The 19,918-nt window shown below is 53.8% G+C and overlaps 7 protein-coding genes across 7 annotated transcripts; 4 read left to right on the top strand and 3 right to left on the bottom strand.

Annotated features, from left to right (window-relative positions):
* Positions 1 to 575: 575 nt before the first annotated feature.
* Positions 576 to 1,704, top strand: C8A04DRAFT_27300 (nicotinate-nucleotide pyrophosphorylase; the record flags this gene model as incomplete). Its single annotated transcript, XM_062780249.1, has 2 exons — positions 576 to 1,392; positions 1,598 to 1,704. 2 exons carry the CDS (start codon positions 576 to 578, stop codon positions 1,702 to 1,704), a joined length of 924 nt encoding a protein of 307 aa, XP_062638421.1.
* A 1,304-nt stretch (positions 1,705 to 3,008) lies between these two features.
* Positions 3,009 to 4,740, top strand: C8A04DRAFT_11049 (RNA 3'-terminal phosphate cyclase/enolpyruvate transferase; the record flags this gene model as incomplete). Its single annotated transcript, XM_062776815.1, has 4 exons — positions 3,009 to 3,168; positions 3,299 to 3,654; positions 3,727 to 4,545; positions 4,600 to 4,740. The coding sequence occupies 4 exons, from the start codon at positions 3,009 to 3,011 to the stop codon at positions 4,738 to 4,740; spliced, it is 1,476 nt and encodes a 491-aa protein (XP_062638420.1).
* Positions 4,741 to 5,181: 441 nt separating this feature from the next.
* C8A04DRAFT_36178 (uncharacterized protein) lies at positions 5,182 to 6,846 on the bottom strand (the record flags this gene model as incomplete). Its single annotated transcript, XM_062783433.1, has 3 exons — positions 5,182 to 5,651; positions 5,709 to 6,585; positions 6,664 to 6,846. The coding sequence occupies 3 exons, from the start codon at positions 6,844 to 6,846 to the stop codon at positions 5,182 to 5,184; spliced, it is 1,530 nt and encodes a 509-aa protein (XP_062638419.1).
* A 1,149-nt stretch (positions 6,847 to 7,995) lies between these two features.
* C8A04DRAFT_11003 (uncharacterized protein) lies at positions 7,996 to 8,922 on the top strand (the record flags this gene model as incomplete). The annotated part of the gene is made up of 3 exons (XM_062776798.1): positions 7,996 to 8,572; positions 8,638 to 8,675; positions 8,749 to 8,922. 3 exons carry the CDS (start codon positions 7,996 to 7,998, stop codon positions 8,920 to 8,922), a joined length of 789 nt encoding a protein of 262 aa, XP_062638418.1.
* Positions 8,923 to 9,602: 680 nt separating this feature from the next.
* On the top strand, positions 9,603 to 12,618 carry C8A04DRAFT_36176 (uncharacterized protein; the record flags this gene model as incomplete). The annotated part of the gene is made up of 9 exons (XM_062783432.1): positions 9,603 to 9,854; positions 9,906 to 10,806; positions 10,900 to 10,940; positions 11,011 to 11,305; positions 11,376 to 11,593; positions 11,749 to 11,859; positions 11,920 to 11,938; positions 12,057 to 12,329; positions 12,401 to 12,618. The coding sequence occupies 9 exons, from the start codon at positions 9,603 to 9,605 to the stop codon at positions 12,616 to 12,618; spliced, it is 2,328 nt and encodes a 775-aa protein (XP_062638417.1).
* Positions 12,619 to 13,829: 1,211 nt separating this feature from the next.
* On the bottom strand, positions 13,830 to 16,969 carry C8A04DRAFT_36175 (uncharacterized protein; the record flags this gene model as incomplete). Its single annotated transcript, XM_062783431.1, has 5 exons — positions 13,830 to 14,950; positions 15,040 to 16,219; positions 16,253 to 16,329; positions 16,369 to 16,515; positions 16,564 to 16,969. 5 exons carry the CDS (start codon positions 16,967 to 16,969, stop codon positions 13,830 to 13,832), a joined length of 2,931 nt encoding a protein of 976 aa, XP_062638416.1.
* A 683-nt stretch (positions 16,970 to 17,652) lies between these two features.
* On the bottom strand, positions 17,653 to 19,918 carry C8A04DRAFT_36174 (uncharacterized protein; the record flags this gene model as incomplete). Its single annotated transcript, XM_062783430.1, has 4 exons — positions 17,653 to 18,881; positions 18,953 to 19,652; positions 19,715 to 19,782; positions 19,828 to 19,918. 4 exons carry the CDS (start codon positions 19,916 to 19,918, stop codon positions 17,653 to 17,655), a joined length of 2,088 nt encoding a protein of 695 aa, XP_062638415.1.

Genomic DNA, 19,918 nt, shown 5'->3' with positions numbered 1-19,918 from the left:
TGCTGATTCCGCACCATTCCCAATTCGGAAAAGGGCTGTAATTCAATTGTTCCACATTGACTTCTTCCTTTTTCGTTCTGCACATCCTTTCCGGCACCAACAAGCAGATATGAGGGCGGCGGAAGGATGAAACGCGTTCGAGGCGCCTTGGGCCATGAGGTGGACTTCGGCGGGTGGGACTAGTTTGAAGGACGCGCTCCAGTGAAAGACCGACGCTTCTTCCCGCTGCGGCGCATGGAGTCGGCATTGCATGTTGGAGATCCACTCAAAACGTGCATGACCCTGAAGGGAACATCATTGTTTCCAACGGCTTGTCATCCATCCTCAACACCAAAAGGAGGTCCTTTTGTCTTCTATCCCTTCTATCAGGTATCGCCCGGGCATTTGCGGAGGTTTCCATGCTTTGAGCTTTGAGCTTCTCGTATTCAACCGTCCCCGTCTGCCGAGCTTGCCGCCAGAAGCCGAGGACAGCTCAAGTGCCACTTTTATGACTCGGCCGACATCGCCTACACCCACTAACACGCCTCGGTTAACTGCGTCATAAAACAGCAACAACAAAAACGCCATCGTTCACCATGATTGAGCTTCCCCTGGATCACGGCTCCCTCGAGCACCTCCTCCCGGTCTCTTGGAAAACCCAAATCACCGCCTGGCTCGCCGAAGACACCCCCTCCTTCGACGTCGGTGGCTTCGTCGTCGGCGACGCCCAGCGCAGCGCAACCCTCTGGGGCAAATCCTCCGGCATCCTCGCCGGCGTCCCCTTTTTCAACGAGGTCTTCACCCAATGCGGATGCACCGTGGAATGGCATGCCCGCGAGGGTTCCCATGTCGAGACGCACGGGGGTAAGACGGCGTTGGCGACGGTGAGGGGCCCTGCGCGCGGCCTGTTGGAAGGCGAGCGGGTGGCCCTCAACATTCTGGCTCGCTGCTCTGGAATTGCTAGCAAGAGCCGCCGATTGCTGGTTAACCTGCGCACTGCTGGGTGGGAGGGTACTCTCGCCGGCACGCGGAAGACGACGCCGGGTTTCCGTCTTGTTGAGAAGTATGGCATGCTCATCGGTGGCGCTGATACCCACCGCATGGACCTGAGTACCATGACTATGCTCAAGGATAACCACGTGTGGAGCCGTGGGAGCATTACCCAGGCCGTTAAGGCTGCCAAGGCCGCTGGTGGTTTTAGTCTGAAGGTCGAGGTTGAGGTTCAGAGCGAGGAGGAAGCGGATGAAGCTATTGCCGCTGGCGCCGATGTTGTCATGCTGGACAACTTCACTGGCGAGGGCGTCAAGGTTGCTTCACGCAGCCTCAAGCAGAGGTGGGCTGGGAAGAAGCATTTCTTGGTTGAGGTTTCGGGCGGTTTGACTGAGGAGAATGCCGAGGCCTATGTTTGCAGCGGTAGGAATCCCCCCTTTCCCCTTCTTTCCTCGTCCCTTTCCGCGTTTTTTTCTTTTTCGGATTTTATACACCCGTTCCCTTCCCCGGCGCACGAACTACGCACCAGCCCCAGTGGGCGCGCGAAACGAAGAAGCAGAAGAAAACAACCGAGACAAACGCGGACAGGAAAACTAGCCAATGTAGCTCATGCTAACGAACATTACAGACGTCGATATCCTCTCGACAAGCTCCATCCACCAGGGCGTAAGCCACGTTGACTTTTCTCTCAAGATCAACGTCGAAAAGGGGGATGGCCCGCAGTTGTCTAGCTGAGAGAAGCAAATAGAACGAGCATGAATGAGCTCACAGGCGCAAGCCATAATCACAAATTGGCGAACGAAATCCGAAGATTAATTCTTGACGCACCATCCTTTGCCGATGTACCCAACCTGCCATATCTGTGATTTCTTGGAAGCTAGTGGTTGGGACAGAAAGCTTTGGCAGCGGTCTCAACTTAACGTACCTAATCTCTTTCTCACTGTTTATATACCCACCGGGAATGATTGCCAATGCTCCGGGTAGCTTTACCGCGGTAATCAGTGGTTGGAGGGCCCGGGGTATGATAGACCTAGTATTCTCTCGAGTATCGCAGATGAAAACAATGTGTGAATTTTGAGTAACACAATCTTGTCCAAGCGAGCCGTCTGTTTCTGGCTAAAGTTTTATTCGATACTGTCCTATATCGCGGGGTTTGATGAGATGGGTATCCTGTGGCCGGGATTGGCACAACTCTCGATGCCGTGTCCGGCCGCGATCAGACGGGAGGCTACAGCCTCACCCAAGATCCATCACCGTTTGTTATATCCTTTCGGGGAGAAAGCTATGCCCAAGGTTGATACCACCACCCTGAATAGTGGAGAACGGCCCGAGGCATTCCAACAAACGGCGTGAATGATGGTAGAGGGCAGCACTGGGACCCACTAAACGGCCCCCAAGGCATTCTTTTTAGAAGGATGGGTGCACCAACAGCCTCGTTCATAGCCGCCGGGTGACTCGAACACCGCAGGCGTTGGTGATTGGGCGATTTACAGACGGGACGTCCAGTCCACGATTCCAAGTCAAACACAAAGAACAGCTAAACCGGGGAGATTCCAGTTTGCCATTGTGGCGTCGGCAGCCTTGTTGGGAGAACTGCATTTGAGCGGGACAGCGACGAAGTTCACAAAATCACAAAATAACAACCCTATTTAGAGACCAGTTGCCCTGAACGTTGGGACAGACTTTGGCGGCCTCGTCGCCTGTAAAAGTATATAACCCTGGGGGATTCCACCCTTGGATTTACATTTTGTCCAAACTCTCCCCTCCCAAGCTGTTGCCTTACCAAAACAATTCATTCCGCTTCCACAATTAGGCCCGACTTTCATCCACTGCATCGTCTGCACTACACAACACCGTACAAGCAAAATGTAGGTTACTTTCCGATCCCACGATCACCAACCTTCAATTCACTAGTTGGGTGGGGGCTTGAAGCCGCGATCTATTTACATCCCCCTTTTTCCCGGGCGCCCGGGTCAATGACCGAGAACCCCGCTAACGGACCATTGTAGCGGAACCCAAACATTCAAACTCAAGGCAACATGGCCGGGAAGGACAAACTTTCCGTCATTGAACTCGACGGCCGGACCGGTGAAGGCGGGGGTCAGCTCGTTCGCATCGCTTGTGCGTTAGCTGCGGTCGCATCCCAACCGATCCGGATCATCAATGTGCGGGGCAATCGTGAAGGCACCCGGGGCGGTGGTAAGTCAGGTTGCTTTCATTCACCCTCACCCATTTTCATCTCCCGTGATTTGGTGTTTTTCGTTATTTTTCCCTCCTATTTATCTGTTCCGTCGCCTTCATTTTTCTCACACTAACGTCCCATACAAAGGTCTGAAAGCACAACATGTTACCGCCATTGAGTTCCTAGCCAAGGCCACTGGCGCTGAAGTCGACGGCCTCTTTGTCGGTAGCCACACCCTTGATTTCCGCCCACATCTCCAGCCATCCGATATCCGCGGCCCCGCTGCTGGGACCGGCCGCAACAAGCATGGCGACAAGAATAACAAGGACGCCGGGGATAACAACAAGGGTATCATCTCACCCTTCAGTCACGGTTCCATCCTCAAAATCGCAGCCGACACCCCCGCAGCCTCGACCATGCTCATCTTCCAAGCGGTCTTCCCTTTCCTCCTGTTCGCAGCGGCCAGCAACGGGAGCACACATAGCGGCACCAACGAAATCACCGTCAACAGTGACGGCACCCGTGGTGTCAACACTGATGCTGCTGACGCGGCCGCGGGGATTATCACACTTGAGATCACGGGTGGCACCAATGTGGCTTTCTCGCTTTCGTTTGAGTACCTCGATCAAGTTCTCCTCCCAACGCTGGAAGACGCATTCGGCATCCGCGTCGAGCGCAAGCTCCTCGCACGTGGCTGGAGCTTGGGAAAACAGCAGCGTGGAAAAGTTGAGTTCAAATTCAAGCCGCTGAAACTCGGCGAAGCCCTCAAGATCAAGGAAGATGCCACAGTCGCGCTTGACGGAAAGATTGGCGGAGTTGTGTACGGCGGCGGTGCTCCATTACCTGCCGTGGAGGACGTCGAGGGCATTGACGTATCCATCATTGTACCAAGCGACATGCGCGAGTCCATGGCCGACGCTCTCGTCGAGGATCTCGAACAGCTCTTCCCCGACGTCGACATCAATATCAAGGTCAATGAGGACAGCGGGGCCGACACCCGCATTTACGTCCTCCTCGTCGCCAAAGCAGGCGTCGTGCGTTGGGGTCGGGACATCCTGACCTCCATGCCCAAGAAGGCCAAGGCCGCCGACAAGGGAGCCGGCAGCAAAGCCGGCAAGGGTGGCAGCAGCAAAGCCAACAACGGCACCGGCAACGGCGGCTCATCCGTCAGCGCCGCCATCTCCCGCAAGCTCGCCAAGGAACTGTACGAGGAAGTCTCCTCCGGCGGGGTCGTCGACGAGTATCTGCAGGACCAGCTGGTCATCTTCCAGGCGCTGGCAGAGGGCCGCACATCGTTTCCGCGGGGCGAAGCTAAGGACAGCCTCGAGCAAGCGGTGGCTCAGTTGAGCCAGCTGACGCTCCATCATGATGATGACCATAACAGCCAGGGGAAGGTTGTCACCAAAGATATCCTTGATGGTTCTGGGGATAACTTGCGGCTTGACAAGAAGACTGATAAGCCGTTTGGTGAGGGCAGTACGCATACCACCACGGCGCGCTGGGTCACTGCGCAGCTGTTACCGGGGGTTAAATGGTATAACAAAGGGCTTTTGTGTGAAGGGACTGGAGTCCGCATGGAGAAGAAGTAACGGCTGATTCTTCGGTCCTCGGTTTCTTTTTATGCACGCCATATTGATGGCCTTGTGCATCGAGGCCGAGTCAGATTCTGTGGTGATTAAGGCTACCAAGAGGATGGTCACGAGTGATCTTGTGGCAGCTGCATTTCGTGCATTGGGCGTTTTGTTCTCTTCCCATCTTCGGCTTCTCTTTTGTCATTGGGTTGAGGATATTTGGCTGAGATGGGAGCGGGTGTCTGGTTTTAGAGGCCATCTGATCTGATTCTTAGTCACTGATACCCATGCGATGTGTAATTTACTTGAGGTTTACCCAACAAATCTGCAACTCAGTGAGCGTGTCTTGTCCTTGTTAAACGCAAAGTCCTGCGAGGTAAGTCCATTTTGAGTAATCACTTGATACACAGTCACCAGATTTAACGGATTTGTCTTTATTCGTTATGTTCGTTGCATCATTTATCTGTATCGTTCATATGCCTCAGCCTCTTTTTGCCGGGCCTCTACCAACTCAATCACTTCGGGGCTATAAAGATCCTCCAAAGTTTTATCACCCAACAACACCTCCTTCACATGCCGAACCGCCTCTTCCTTTGTCAAGCACACCAAATCACTCAGCCTAAGATTCGACGACTTCTGCTCCTCATTCCCCTCTCCAATCCGAACCAACGTGGTGCCTTCCGGCTTCTTCCACCGGATCAGCATCAGCTTAGTCGGAATACCCGTGATCGCGCTCCGGCCACGGAACGCCTCCTCGACGAGAAAAGCGATGTCGCCTGGTGTGATGGGGACCTTGAGGCCGATGCAGACGTCTACACGGCCGCCTTCGATCGAGCGAACGACTTTTTCCTCGCTGGCTTGCACGTAGGCTAGGATCGCATCGTACATCTTGTCGCGGGCTTTCGCTGGTTGGTAGTCCATTGGGTAACCTGGAGATGTATGTTAGTTGCGGTTGTGGTGTGAAGGATGAAGTGAAGTTAACTTGCCTGTAATCTTCAGAATAACATGGTTCGCGGCAACATATCCGAAAACCGCCGGCATCGTCCCCAGCACCGGCAAAATCCGCACCCGGAAATCCGGTAGCACACCCAGCTCGCCCACGGCCCCCTTCTGAAACTCCGCTTCAGCCAGCGGCAGCAACGCAGCCTTGCCCTCACCCATCTTCTCCGTCGAGTACACCACCGGAATCCCACTGCTCACCCCCAACAGCTTCAACCGCCTCCTCGTCGCCCGCGACAACCCGTCCTCAAAGCTCGCCCCAATATCCCCTACCATAACCCTCGTCGGGTCACTCTTCGTCCCCGCGCCCATAGCCGAAATCACCGGCAAGCCCTGGTCATGGCAATACTTGAGCAGCTCAACCTTACTCTCAATATTATCAATCGCATCAATCACAAAATCCGGCCTCTTCCCATCCTCCCCAACCCACGGCTCCAACACCTGTCCCGCCACCCCCCCTTCAAACTTCTGCAACCTCAAATCAAACCTCACCCACGGCGCCACCGCCACCAACCGCCTCTGCAAACACTGCACCTTCGGCAACCCCACATCCGCCAGCGTCGCCACAGCATGCCGGTTCAAACTACTCAACGTAACCTGATCGAAATCCACCAGCCGCAGGCGCTGCACACCGGAGCGGGCGAGCGCGGTACAGGCGTGGGAGCCGACGCCGCCGCAGCCGATGATGACGACGAAGGCGGAGCGGAGGGCGGCGAGCCCGGCGTCGCCGAGGAAGACGCGGTTGCGCGCGAGTTGCTCGAGGATCAGCTCGTCGTCGAAGTCGCCGGCTTGGGCGCGGTGGGCGAGGGCTTGGTTGTGGGCGTCTTCCTTGTCGGGGTGGGGGATCGGGCCGATGGGTGTTACCTGGTGGGCGTTAGTCCTTTTTTCTGTCTCTTTTTTTTGGAGGGGGGGTTCATTGTGAGGGTGTGTGTAATTACTTACTGCTTGGATGGCTGGCTCGGCCTCAACCCCGGTACCGGACTGAGGGATGGACTGTTTGAGGCGAGAAACACGATTGTTTTCTTGCAGGCGCTGGTAGCTGAGGATAGCACCGGCTGCTACGGCCGCGGAGACCACGGCTGTGGCCGCCAGCTGGACCTTGGAGTTCGAAGTGAGGGTCGACATGCCGGGCATGAGAGAGTGGGATGAGGGGAGAAGAAGAAATTGGAATAAAATGTGGTAGGATCAAGTCAACAAGCCCATTTCTCCTCCTCGATCCTCAGAATAGCCGTCAATCGGGCAGCAATGGTGCGTTAGAGCAAGGCTGTGGTTGAATTTAAGTTTAACGAAATCTGATCTCCAATACACAGTACGATTTGCGCTTCAAAAATTTGAGGTTTCGTCATTCCCACAGGGAGCAGGGGTTGGTTGCCAAGACTGCCTCGCCCGTTACGGCTTAGCGTGCTTTCTTCTTGGGCCTCCTTAACTCCGCGAGCTGCCGGATGTCACCTTGTTTCATTTTCCTGGTCTCTTTTCTTCTCACATTGTCCTCTAATCTGCTTAATGGCTAAAAAGCCAAACGGACCCTGCCTCACAGTCTGTATGCGGACAAGTACTCTCACTGTTTGCTTGAATTCCCAGATTTTGTAACGATCTCAGTTGTTTGGGTCTTCGGCCAAGGTTGCTGTGGCCGGATTGGTGTTCCTGGGACAACTTACCCTCGTTTCCCTTTTCTGAGGTCCGAGTTTAAGACGTGTATGCATATGCAAGAACTCTGGTTGAGGAACGTTTCCAACTGTCTAGCTTCCTTTCGGATTGCTTCCCTTCATCGATAATGTCCAGTGTTTTTCACTTCATCAGGTTTGCGTTCCCGTACTCGTCTACAGGTGTCAAGTAATCGCTTTCGAATTCGTATTAGTGCCCCAGTCCCCCAAAAGCCGGGACTCCCCCACCGAGCAAGATCTCGCATTCGCATCCGGACTTGACCAAGGACTCGCCAAGGGGCTCAATATGTGGGACCATTTGCTGACTGCAGGTGTTGCCATGCCTGCCCGACGAAAACCTCCGCATGCAATCGGCGGTTGTTGTTCTCTAACATGGCATTAGTCCCCGTCCTCCCCCGCATTTGGAAGGGGTAAGGCATAAAGGGTTTCCTCTTGAATCCTACCACTCTTCCAGATACAAATAGACCATCCCCATCCTCACTACCATCACCAGCTCTTGTCAACCGACACCTTCTCTCATTCCCAGTATGTAACAAAAGCCAGAGAAATCCCCATTTAAACCCAATTTAAAACTAACATACTCAACGACCCCAACACCCAACTACACACCATGTCCTCCGCCCAAGGCAAAACCGTCATCGTCACCGGCGCAGCCGGCGGTCTCGGCAAAGCCATCGCGGCAGCCTTCCTCTTCGCCGGCGCCAACGTCGTGATCTGCGACGTCAACCAAGAGCGCCTCACCTCCGTAGAAAGCGAATGGTCCCAATCCCACGCCGGCAAGTTCCTCACTCAGCAAACCGACGTCACAGACGATGCCGCCGTGCAAAAGCTAGTCGACGACACCGTCGCCAAGTTCGGCCGTCTCGACGTGCTTGTCAACAATGCCGGCATCATGGACGACTTTTCGCCTGTTGGGACCTGCTCGCGCGAGCAGTGGGACCGTGTGCTGGGGATTAACTTGAACGGGCCGTATCTGGCTTCGAAGGCGGCTATTGCGCAATTTGAGAAGCAGAAAGGGGAGGGGGAGTTTGGGGTGATTATTAACATTGGGTCGACCTCGAGCGTGCAGGGCTTCAAGGCTGGCGCGGCGTACTCGGTGTCTAAGGCTGGTCTTGTCGCGCTGACGAAGAACACTGCTGGGTTTTATGGGGATAAGGGCATCCACACTATTGCCTTGTTGTTGGGCGGTATGTTAAACCAAAACACACCGGCAAGGGACATGGAAATATGGCTAACACAACGGGCTGCTTAGGGATGGACACCAACATCACCGATGCCTTCGCTCGCGGGGTACGTGGTTATCTTCCTTTCTTCCCTCCGGTTCCTTTCAAGCTGTCAACACGTCACTAATAAGCTAGTCTAGCTAAACATGGAAGCCTTCGAGAAAATCCAGGCTTCTCAAACACCCTTCTCTCCGGAGCGCCGGGTCCCCATCGAGTCGGTTGCGAAGTACTGTGTCTTCCTTTCCGACAAGGACATTGCGCCCTCTGCCAACGGCTCGTGCGTCCCGTTCAACAAGAACTGGCCTGAGGCGTAAGGGTGTTTATGTGAGGATAGTGAAAGGCATTTAAGGTCTTAACGACTGGGAACTAGCCCAGAATAAATAAAAATGCAATAAAAAACTTCAAAAACATACAACACCGGGGATTCCCCAGTCGTCACCGACCTGAGTACTGATCCGGCGGTCGCCAGTTTGACTAGGGGAGAGCGGACGGGATCCCGTATTTTCTAGCGCCTATGGTCGTATGTGACAGTTTGCGGCGTAGGCGTGGGTTATATTCAGGTGGTGTTTCTGTTGGTCTAGCATGATGGTTGGGGTAGTCCCAAGGAGAGGGTTAGGGTTAAGGTAAAGACCAAGGCAACCATCGCTTGTCACTGGGCTGATTTGGGGTTTAAGGCTGCCGCACGATGCAGCTGTTAGGCCCAAATATGTCCATTGGCCACGGCGCGAATAAAAAAATACACTCCATGAGAGACAGTATTCCTACTTACGTGTGCCTAAGGTAGGTAGGTACCTACCACCCCGCCTAGCATCCATGTCAACCGACTTCGGGCTCCGGTCTCGTGCGACATAATTGCGCTCTGGTGTCTTTGGTGGCCCTTCGTTCCTGATTATCCTTTTCTTTAACTCGAACTTCCTATATACCTTGGGCTTTTTCTACCGCTTTCATCATCCCTCGCTAGCTTCGCTCAACGCAGAGGTATCGACTACAAACTATGGGCCATCGAGAGAAGCTACGGTGGGGTTGGGGGAGAAAAGAGGGGCCTGAAACCAATGGATCCTCGCTGAAGAATGGGATCCCCGAATCTAAGGGGCAGGACGAAGATGATTCTGAGAGAGGCGACGTCCCCCATCCGGTTCAAGACATGGGTGCCGGAAACCAAACCAATGGATCCCCGTCGAAGGATGAGATCCCCGAATCCAGGAGACAGGATGAAAATGGATTCAACAGAGGCGGCGTCTCCCATGTAGTCCGCCACAAGGTCACCGGAAACCAAACTAATGGATCCTCACTAAAGAATGGGATCCCCGAATCCACCAAACAGGATGAAGGTGAATCCGAGGAAGGCGGCGTCTCCCATTCGGTCCAATATATGGACGCCGGAAACAACGAAATCGTTACTCGGACCTGGCTAGGGCCTTTTGATCTTACTGCAGCCCGCGAAGGCGTTTCGAACAGGGAGCAAAAGGCAATCTTCAGTGTCGTAACTGTACTAGATACGTCTATTCCATCCGACTATCGTCGCACAGGGTACCAAGTCGACCAAATCCTCGAAGCTGGCATTCTAGAGAACCCGGATGTTTCTGTCAGCGTCCGAGCCAGGCACATCTCCATCTATTCTAAAGCCTTGATTAGGGCCATTAGATCAGTTGTCTCGTACTATCCGTCCGTCGCTCTTAGAGAAGAAGTTATCAAAATGACAGATCCTTTTCCTCTTATTAGGCACAACCTCCAGGACCTTGAGAATTACCAGCGGACTTACTCCAAATTGTGTGATGTCTCCAGCCAGCAACCTCTAGCAGCAACTCATAGCAGCTTCCCACGCCGATGCACCAGGGTCGAGGCAAGACATCTTGAAGTGCTGTTGGACTTCATTAAATACTTCGTTTACCAGGAAGACATCGAAAACGAGACAGCCCGCCACGCCCAAAATCTGTGTACATTCGAAATGCTCTGGCTCCTGTTCAAGCCTGGGAGGACCGTCTATGTTCAGTCTGATAGAAAGTTGCTAGGCTATGTCGTCCAAGAAGTCTTAATTGATGAGTCCAACCACTTCCTCGTGGGAAACCAGCGTTTGTATAGGGTCAAGCTGTGGAACCTCCAATTTGATGGGCGTTTCGTGGGAAGAGCTGCCAAGGTTGTTATCATCCCACAGTTTAGCGGAGAGCGTGCTGTCACCTCATTGAGAGCTTTTCCCTGTGAGTTCATGGACAAGGCCGACGGTGGCAGGACTAGATCCTAGGCGGAATAGGACGGCAAGAAGTGGTACGACCTCCTTTGCGGCGGACAAGTTCATTACTCTGGTGAACTCGCGGGGCCGGCAAAGAGACTGGTAAGTGCATAATATCCCTATCATCTCCCGAGGTTGTTGGCAAGAGACTAATTATCCTCGCTCCTAATAGTTTGAGGGCCGTATCTATGTAGACCCAGCATCGTACTACTCCCAAAATCCCACAGCAGCCCCGAAGATCTGCGATCTTGATGACATGGGAGAGGGACTATCCAACTGTGCCTGCGAGGAATGCTACAGACAAAGACCGCACCCTCCTACTAATTTCCCGTGGTCGCGTTATGACCTTATCGACCCCATGAAAGAGAAGGATCTCACGATGGAGTCGAATAAGCACGGCCCCAAGCATCGATACCTTATCTGCAGCTCCACGCTGTATGGCTTTGCACTCAAGTCGAGAACCTGGGGTGAGCTTCAACGATAACGCCCCCATCTTTCTGCCAAGAGTATTTCACTGACCCGTATCTGTATCCCCAGAGCAGCTTCATGTTGACAAATGCCACGTGCCCAAAAACAATGCTGGGGCAATTGACACCCTGGTGATGCCTCCCGAGAGGAAAGAAATAATCAAAGCACTCGTCCAGAAGTTCACAGTTTCTCAGCCCACCAAAACTTGGGGAGCTGACTTCATCGAGAGCAAAGGGGAAGGTCAAATCTTTTTACTGTACGGAAGCCCCGGTGTCGGCAAGACCTATGTAAGAAGTCTACAACGTACCTGTACACCACTCCGTACCTTATGCTTACCATGGAATAATCATAGACTGCTGGTTAATCAATGCAATAAGCCTGCATACCCTAGTACACAACAAAGTCCTGCAAACTAACGCACTAGATAGAGTGCATTGCAGAGTACACAAACCGTCCGCTCCTCTCCATAACATGCGGCGACATAGGAACTAACGAGGTCAAGGTAGAGGAGGAGCTGTCCAAATGGTTCCGGCTTGCTGAAAAATGGGGAGCCGTCATGCTCCTTGATGAAGCTGACACGTACCTCGAGGCGAGGTCGAGCGACAACCTCTAGCGGAATTGTCTCGTGTCCGGTAAAGATTTCCCTTTCTCGTAACCCGTTTCTGTCCTGGAGCTGTCATGACTATCCGGGAAAGTTAAGGTAAAGACACTCGCTGACCGCTCGCTTGCTTACCTTTACCGCCCCCCTAGTCTTCCTCCGTTGCGTCGAATACTACCGGGGAATTTTGTTCCTCACCACAAACCGAGTCGGTCACTTCGACGATGCTTTTATCTCACGTATTCACATCATCATCAAGTACGACAGGCTCAAACCAGATGACTGCAAAAAGATTTGGGAGCAATTCTTCAATAAACTGAGGGACGAGCGCAGCGACTTTGAGATTGCCCGGAGCGCCGAAAAATATGTCCTCGACGACGAGACCATCAGTGAAATGGATTGGAATGGTCGGGAAATACGCAATGGTATGTCAAATACTTCAACCCCTGAAAAAGAATACCGCGACAGGATGGCTACGCTGACGATAAATGTATAGCTTTCCAAACGGCCGTCGCGCTAGCCGAATACCGCTTCTCGCAAAAAGTAAACAAATCGGCTCGCGACGGACCGACACTGGACGAAAGAGACTTCCGGCAGGCCTGTAATATGACCAAACAGTTCAAGAATTACCTACTAACCAACGTCCATGGAACCGACGAGGAGGGCCGGGCATTCGTGACCAGAACCAGAGCAGAGCACAGTGATGAAAATTGATGACAGGGGATGGTATGGTAGAGGTATAGTGATATATCTTTCCGATTTCTGGACTTAGGGTCTTTATGGGCCTGGAGAGATGAGACCTAAGTGAGCTAGTCGGGGCCCATATTGTTTACTCTGTCCCCCTTTTTCATTGGCTTGGAAACGAGCCGTCCAACGTTTATTTCCCTCTTCTTCGGTGTAAAGAAGGTAGAAATGTGATTCTTACCTCGGCCCATGAGATGAAATTTTATATTACGAAAGAGATGATGTTATTGCGCCTCATTAGGTATTCGCAGAAGCGTGATGTTATGTAAGGCGGAGGCGGGGGTATGCGAAACAACACGGCAGGCTCCCAATGTATTGCAGGCCAATTGCTTCATTATCTACCTTCATTCCCCCATCCTTCACCGCAATTGCTTGTGCTCTTGCCAGGACAGGTGATCCATCCATGTATATCCTGAGTTCCGTTGCCCTGAGAACGCCATCATCTCGTGTGATAATCTCAAATGACGTCGAATTCGTTGGCTCTCGCTTCGACGCCTTCGTGCTTGAAGCATGTGAAGCTTGTAGATTCATACATCGCTGTCCTTTGGCCACCATCTATTTCCCATCTTAACAGAACGGGCCTCTCTTTAGTGAGCTAAGGGCCTCTGAAGAAGCAAGCTGAACCGTCTTAGAACGCGAATTATCTAACGTTGGCTTATAGAGTTGCGGGCTACTTGACAAATCTTACTTCATCCACTCTGGATGGACGCGAACCTCAAGGTCCAGGGCTGGTTATTGAACGAAGTGTTGACTTACACAAAAACCTCGAAACTATGAACTGGATGGCAAAAATCAAGGGTTGTTTCCATGCCAACTGTGAAAAGGGGCCAAGTAAACAACACTAACCGACGAGCTTACTTCGAGGGCGGGTTAGGGTTGATCAACGGAATAAAAATCCGGCCGCCCCACTCGACCCCACCGAGAGCCCCATATATGTGAGAGCGGGCGGGATCATTCAGGGAGTCCCCATGGGCGGGTTAGGGTTAAGGTAAACATGGGAATAAGGAGTTAGGACGCTTTGTCTCCCATATCCTTCTCCCATTTGTTTCTGCGCTAAATTATCTCTAGTCAAAATCTTGAATTTCCAAAATAGAACCCCAAAAGTAAGAAGTCTACTTCTCCCCTTCCAGTAACTGTTTCGCCGCATCCCGGAGCCTAGGAATCCGCACCAACCCTACCAGCTACAGGATCATCACATTACCGCTGCTCTGTATAATATTATATAAATCGATACGCCGCGCATCGGCATACTGTGCCGCCCAGCAGGACCAACAGCAGCCGTGCGGTGTGAGGATTACTCGGTAACCCTTAGCGGTGGAAATACACGCGGCGGCGAGGCGGGCCTGCCAATTGCCTCTGGCGGTGACGATCCCCGGTGCTGAGGGGGCTACTATAATCTCAGCAAAGTTACCGACCGAGATGAGGCGGGGCAGTTGTGAAATATTGCCCAACGCTGTGCCTCGCGGCGGGCCATGTTCTGGAGAGCAGGGGGGGAAGGCAAGTTGGGGGAGCCTGATCACCAGCTTCTCACGTCGGAAAGCGGATAGAACGTCCAGGTCAGCAACCCATTTCGCTTTATCGTAAACCGAGATGAGGGTCTCAAGAAAGTATGCCTCGATGTCCTTGCCACCAGTGGTTCCCACATTAACTTCCTGCTTCCACTCGGTGAAAGACAGCTGCAGGCTCGTGCCCCCAAACGAGTCGTCGAGCACGCCGTCAAACACTTGGTGCGGGTACAGGTACCAGTCGTCGACCCCGTAGTTCCGCACATCTGGGTCTGGCGGTGGGATCATGAGCGCCATACCCGCCCGGCCAATGTTGCCGGTGACTCGTTGGATGCCTGCCCGCCCGCCATCAACCTGGGAGGGGTCACGCAAAAGCGCAGAAGCGATATACATTGAGTCGGCCGAACACAAAGCAAAAACGGCCACCAGCTCCCAAGGGTCAAAATTGAAGCTTCCCGTCTCCATCATGGCAATGCAGGCAAATGTCGTAGCTATGGTGTGGCCGCTTGGTGCAAGGTAGTGCTGTCTTGTGCGTGCAGAAGAGCCTTCAAAGGCCCGTTTCACCCAACGCGCATTGTTGAGGTCAACCTTCGCCGCTCTGATATCCACTGTGGCATCTCCCAATTGCCTGTAGAGACTGTCGATAAACGTCATGCCGAGGAGGCTTGCATTCGTCTCGAAATCTAGTCTGAGATGCATCTTTGCTAGCAAGGCGAAATCGATCCGACCGGGCTTGAAGAGGCCCATGAGCCTTTTTACCGACAAGGTGTAGTTTGGCTTGCCGTGCCCAAACTTGGCTTGCCGTGCCCAAACTCTTTGACCGTCGTGGGAAGGGATGAACTGCCGGTTGTCGAAATGGATGGGTTCCGAGCGTTTTGTATGAGACGTAGGGGTTCCCCGCGTTCACGGCGAGAGAGAAGCGCAACGCCTTGGTGATGGCCAAAGACTACATCGTACTCGTACGTGCGCGTCTGTGAAGCCTTCATAATGAAAGTGGTCTCGTCATGCGTGGTATGAGGCTTCCTGCTCCGCGGCCCATGGTGATGAATGTATCTATCGGCACCGCGTCTTTGACGTGAATCCGCCTGGTGGATGCTGGGCTGTTTTCTGGGTACCTCGAAAAAGGGATATTGGCTTGAAATCTGGTCCACCTCCTCACCAAATTCTTGAATACGTCGTATTCTTGTTTGGATGGTCTCCTCAGTGGATAATGGAGGATTCATTTCAACCATCGACCGCAGCCTCACCCATCGTCGGTGTGCTCTCGATGTGTGGACGCTATCAATGCCGTCACCCCTGATCCCCACTTCGGGGCATGCGGTGGCAACTTCGAAGCTACCTTGATACCTGCCTCCGTAGTGGTAGATGATCAGATACTGGTAATCCCTCGCATCGCGCTCGGCGGATATGCTTTTGGCAATTTCCCTGAGGAAACGGATCTTGTCTTCGATCTCGATGGCCACGTCTAGATAGGTGTTGACGGTGAAAATGCCCTGGAAGGGTGCTTCCACCACGCCGCCGAAGTTTCTGCCCAAAGTCCTGAGCGAAGATGCCCTCGGCTGGTCTAGCGAAGTTGCCCACTTATTCGCGATTTGAGAGAGCAACAGAAGCCACGACCAAGATTCATCAGCGACGGTAGTATGGAGGGCGTTGTGTAGATTGAGAGCAACGTCGCCCGCATAGCGAATGACCTCCTCCGTGGAGATGTCAGGGTCGCTGTCCCACGCCTTGATGTAGGCACAAAACCAAGCAAAGAGTAGTTCATCCACCGTGACCCTATCTCGCTCGGATGTCCTCATCGAGCTGAACTTGGTTACTGGCAACCCGTAATAGCGAAGATGGGCGAGAGGAAGCGACCAATAAACGGAACGAGCTTCTCTGCCCGGTGCCGGCTCAAGACCGATGGTAAGAATGCCGCTCTTCTCGAAGAGAGGGTCCCTAAGCTCGACCTGGGGGTTCCGAGCCATCATGCACTGTAGATCTGGATAGAGATGCCATGCCATCAACCCAAGCAGAACCGCGCCGCTTTGCACTGGCCGATGTATTCCTTCGAGCAGCTTCTCCATCTCTTCCATTGCCGCTATCTAACCCGCGATAACACTTTCGTACGTGTTCGGCTTGTTGTTGACAGGCATATCGAGGTTGTCAATAATGAGACGCAGTTTCGTCTGCTGCGCTAACTTCTCCGAGTCGGCTACCCGGAGCCAAGATCAACAACTGGCATCCCAATCGGCGAGGTCGGACCGCGGGAGCTGCTCGCGAGCAGCGAGCATCAGATCCGTCTCGATCTCGCCCTCGGCTTCGAGCTTCTTGGCGACCTCAATCTTGCGGTTCGCGATATTCTCGTCCCAGAGGGATGTGGCTTCGGGCGCGTCCTAAATCCGTGCGAGCATGCAGGCGAGAAGGTGACATTGGATTGCCGCGTGGCCTGAAGTGGCCGCCGCCCATAGGGTCGTCGCGTCTGCCCCTATGCGGCTAACAAACGGCCCGTACGAGGAATCATCTCCATTCGTGTTGGCCTTTGCGCTCTTGGAAATCTCAGAAGCCCTGGTTCCGTATGCCTTGATGAGGTTTGGAGTAGAAGGCAAAATGTGTTTAAACAGTAGGCCGAGTTTCCTCGCAGTCGAATGCGGGGTTCCATTCTGGGCCTCTTCCAATCGCGATTTGGCCAAATGACGCCCAACGCCCTCATACTCGGCCGGTGGGTTTACTCGCTTGGTGAACAAGTTGACCTCAAAGTGCAGGTTGGCCAACGCAAGGGTTGTCTCTGCCCGCGGGGCCACTGCGGCGGCGGTAACATTGCCGATCGAAGCCATGTTTGTGGCTGAATTTTCGGCGCGATAATACTTCTATTTTCTCGATTGTTGAATTATAAAGACTAGTTTGAAGCAGTGGTTTCCAGCCTGATGGGAGAGAAAGAGCGGGAGGGGAAACAGCCCATGCCGGAGCCTCATCACGCACACAGCCCGCTGCAATAGGTAGGTACACCCTACATCCAACAATCCACACACTCAATCATAGACAATTATGGCACGCATGCACGTGGGGCAACACTGCATGCGCCCTACATGTAGTCGCTGGCGAAGCTCAGCCACCAGATCAGACCCTCAGTCAGAGCTACAGGTACACAGGGAGAGGTTTATCATTGTTTTATTCTAATATCTGTGGAGCGTGCAGATTCCGGATGGTATTGTCAACTAAATAACAATAATTTCTATAGACTAGTTTGACTAGAGGAGAGCAGACAGGGTCACGTATTTTCTAGCGCCTATAGTGCCTATAGTCGTCTGTGGTTCTTTATCACGTACTCATCGGGTCCATTGGTGTAGCATGATCGTTAGTGGTGGCCTCAGTGGGAGGGTTAGGGTTAGGTGAAGTAAAGACAGAGGATAGGGGTCAAGACACACACTTTCTCTCCCACATCCTTCTCCCCCTTATTTCTGTGCTGATTTACTCAAAATGTTGAATTTCCAAAATAAACCCCCAAAAAACAACAAGTCTACCGCCCCCCTTCCAGCAACTGTTTCGCTGTATCTCTCAGCTTAAACTTCTGAATCTTCCCGCTCGCCGTCTTGGGGTATTCCTTCACAAACCAGACATGTTTCGGCGCCAAATGGCTCGACAGATGCGTCCTAACCCATTCCCTTACCACCTTTGGGCTCAACACATCATCCTTCTTCTCCCCACTCTCTGCTCCTTCCTCTTCCCCTTGACCGTCCCCCTCCACCACAACAACCCCCTGATGCGCAATCACAAACGCCCCCACACACTCCCCATACTTCTCATCCGGCACCCCAACCACACTAGCCTCTGCGACCAGCGGGTGCTGAAACAAACAATTCTCCACCTCCAATGGGTGAATATTTTCCCCGCCCCGAATGATAAGGTCTTTAATCCGCCCCGTAATCTCAACATACCCCTCTTTATCCATACTCGCCTCATCCCCACTATACATCCACACCCTCTCCTTTCCGTCCTCACCATCCCTCTCGACCCTCCTAACCTCCCCCGTCCGCTCCTCATCCCCCCAATACCCCTCCATAACCAAATACCCCGCCGCCGCCAACTCCCCACGTTCCCCCAACGGCACCACCCGGCTTCTATCAAGCGGATCCACAATCTTAACCGCCGTATGCGGCATCACGCGGCCAACTGATCCCGTGCGCCGGTCTAAGGGGTCGGTGGGGGCGGTCATGCAGCTCACGGGACTGGTCTCGGTCATGCCGTAGCATATGACGAGGTCGGTCAGGCCGAAGGTGGCGAAGAGTTTTTGCATGAGGGAGGAGGGGACGGAAGAGCCGGCTGCTATGCCTTTGCGGAGGTGGGTTGGGAGGGCGGCCGTTTGGGAGGGTGTTAAAATTGGTGGTTGTGAGGGTGTTGCTGGGTTGGGACTGGTGTGGTTGTGGTTGTGTAAGAGCTCGAGCATGGCAACGAACATGGTAGCTACGCCGTAGAGGCCGGTAGCGCGGTGGGCAGCAGCCATGCGGAGGGTAGCGGCTGGGTCGAAGGCTGGGGAAGGGAAGAGGAGAGCTGCGCCTGTTGTGGCGGTTGCCATGTAGCCGAGGACGGAACCGAAGCAGTGGAAGAGGGGTGGGGGGCAGACAATGAGGTCGGAGGGGTCGAGGCCCATGCGGTAGGCGATTAGCGCGCCGTTGTTGAGGATGTTGGTGTGGGAGAGCATGGCGGCTTTGGGGTGGGAGGTTGTGCCGGAGGTGAATTGGATGTTGACTGTGAGGCTGTTAGTGGGAGACTTCAACCGGGGAGACGACAAACTCAAACGAACAAAAAGGGTCACTTACTCGTATCACTCGGAGAAAGCGGAGAATCTGGCGTAATCCCCCTCACAGCAGCCCCCAAACCCGAGGCCCGCACCGCCGTCAAATCCGGCACCAGCTCCGTAAACGGCGTCAGCGACCGCAGCTCAGCAACCGGCGGAAATCCACTCAACGGATGCGCCGCCGAATTATCCACCACCACCACCGTCTTCAACGTCGGCACCTCAGCCGCCTCGACCCTCCCACTCTCCAGATCCGGCACCAGCGCCCGCAACAACGGCAAGTTACTCCTTCCCCGGCACGGCTTATACGCTAGGTCGGTAACCGCCCCGATGACCAACAATTCCACTCCCAAATGATTCAGCGCCGCCGTGACCTGCTTCGCGTTGAACCCCGGGTTGAGCGGCACCAAGATGGCGCCAAGCTTGAACACGGCATAGGTCAGCGTGGCGAACTCGGCCGTGTTGCCTAGGCTGACGGCTACTCGGTCGCCCTTTTTAACGCCGAGGGAACGGAGGGAATGCGCGAGGGCGTTGGAGGCTAGGTCTAGTTGCTCGTAGGTGAGTGTCGTTTCAAGGGCCGGGGGGAGGATGGTGTCCGCGGGCAGGTTGGGGAGCACGGCTGAGGTGGTGGTGGGAGTGCGGGCGATTACGGCGGGGCGGTCGCCGAATTGGTTGACGATGGTGTTGAATTGTTCGGGGATGGTGTGGGTGAGTAATGGTGGCTAGAGAGAGTCGAGGGTTAGTGTCATTGTTACTATTTCTTTAAGCAAGGCAACTTCCGTACCTCTGTCGGTCCCTCCTTGATACTCCGGGTCAAACTGCTGACCGTCCTCACTAACCGTGGCCCGGAGCCTGGTTTTGATGTCGCTTCATTAAACCGGAACCATGCCGTCAAACAAGCCGAAATTGGTATTCGCCTTCCGGAGAGTCCCCCGAGGCGTGGGGAAGCACAAAAGCCCCTAACCGTGGGCCTCGTGTGAAGGCGCAT

The sequence above is a fragment of the Dichotomopilus funicola genome, assembly GCF_033296635.1.
Source record: "Dichotomopilus funicola strain CBS 141.50 unplaced genomic scaffold C8A04scaffold_19, whole genome shotgun sequence".
NCBI lineage: Eukaryota > Fungi > Ascomycota > Sordariomycetes > Sordariales > Chaetomiaceae > Dichotomopilus > Dichotomopilus funicola.
The sequence above is the reverse complement of the archived record's forward strand: the minus strand, read 5'-3'. Positions and strand labels throughout refer to the sequence as shown.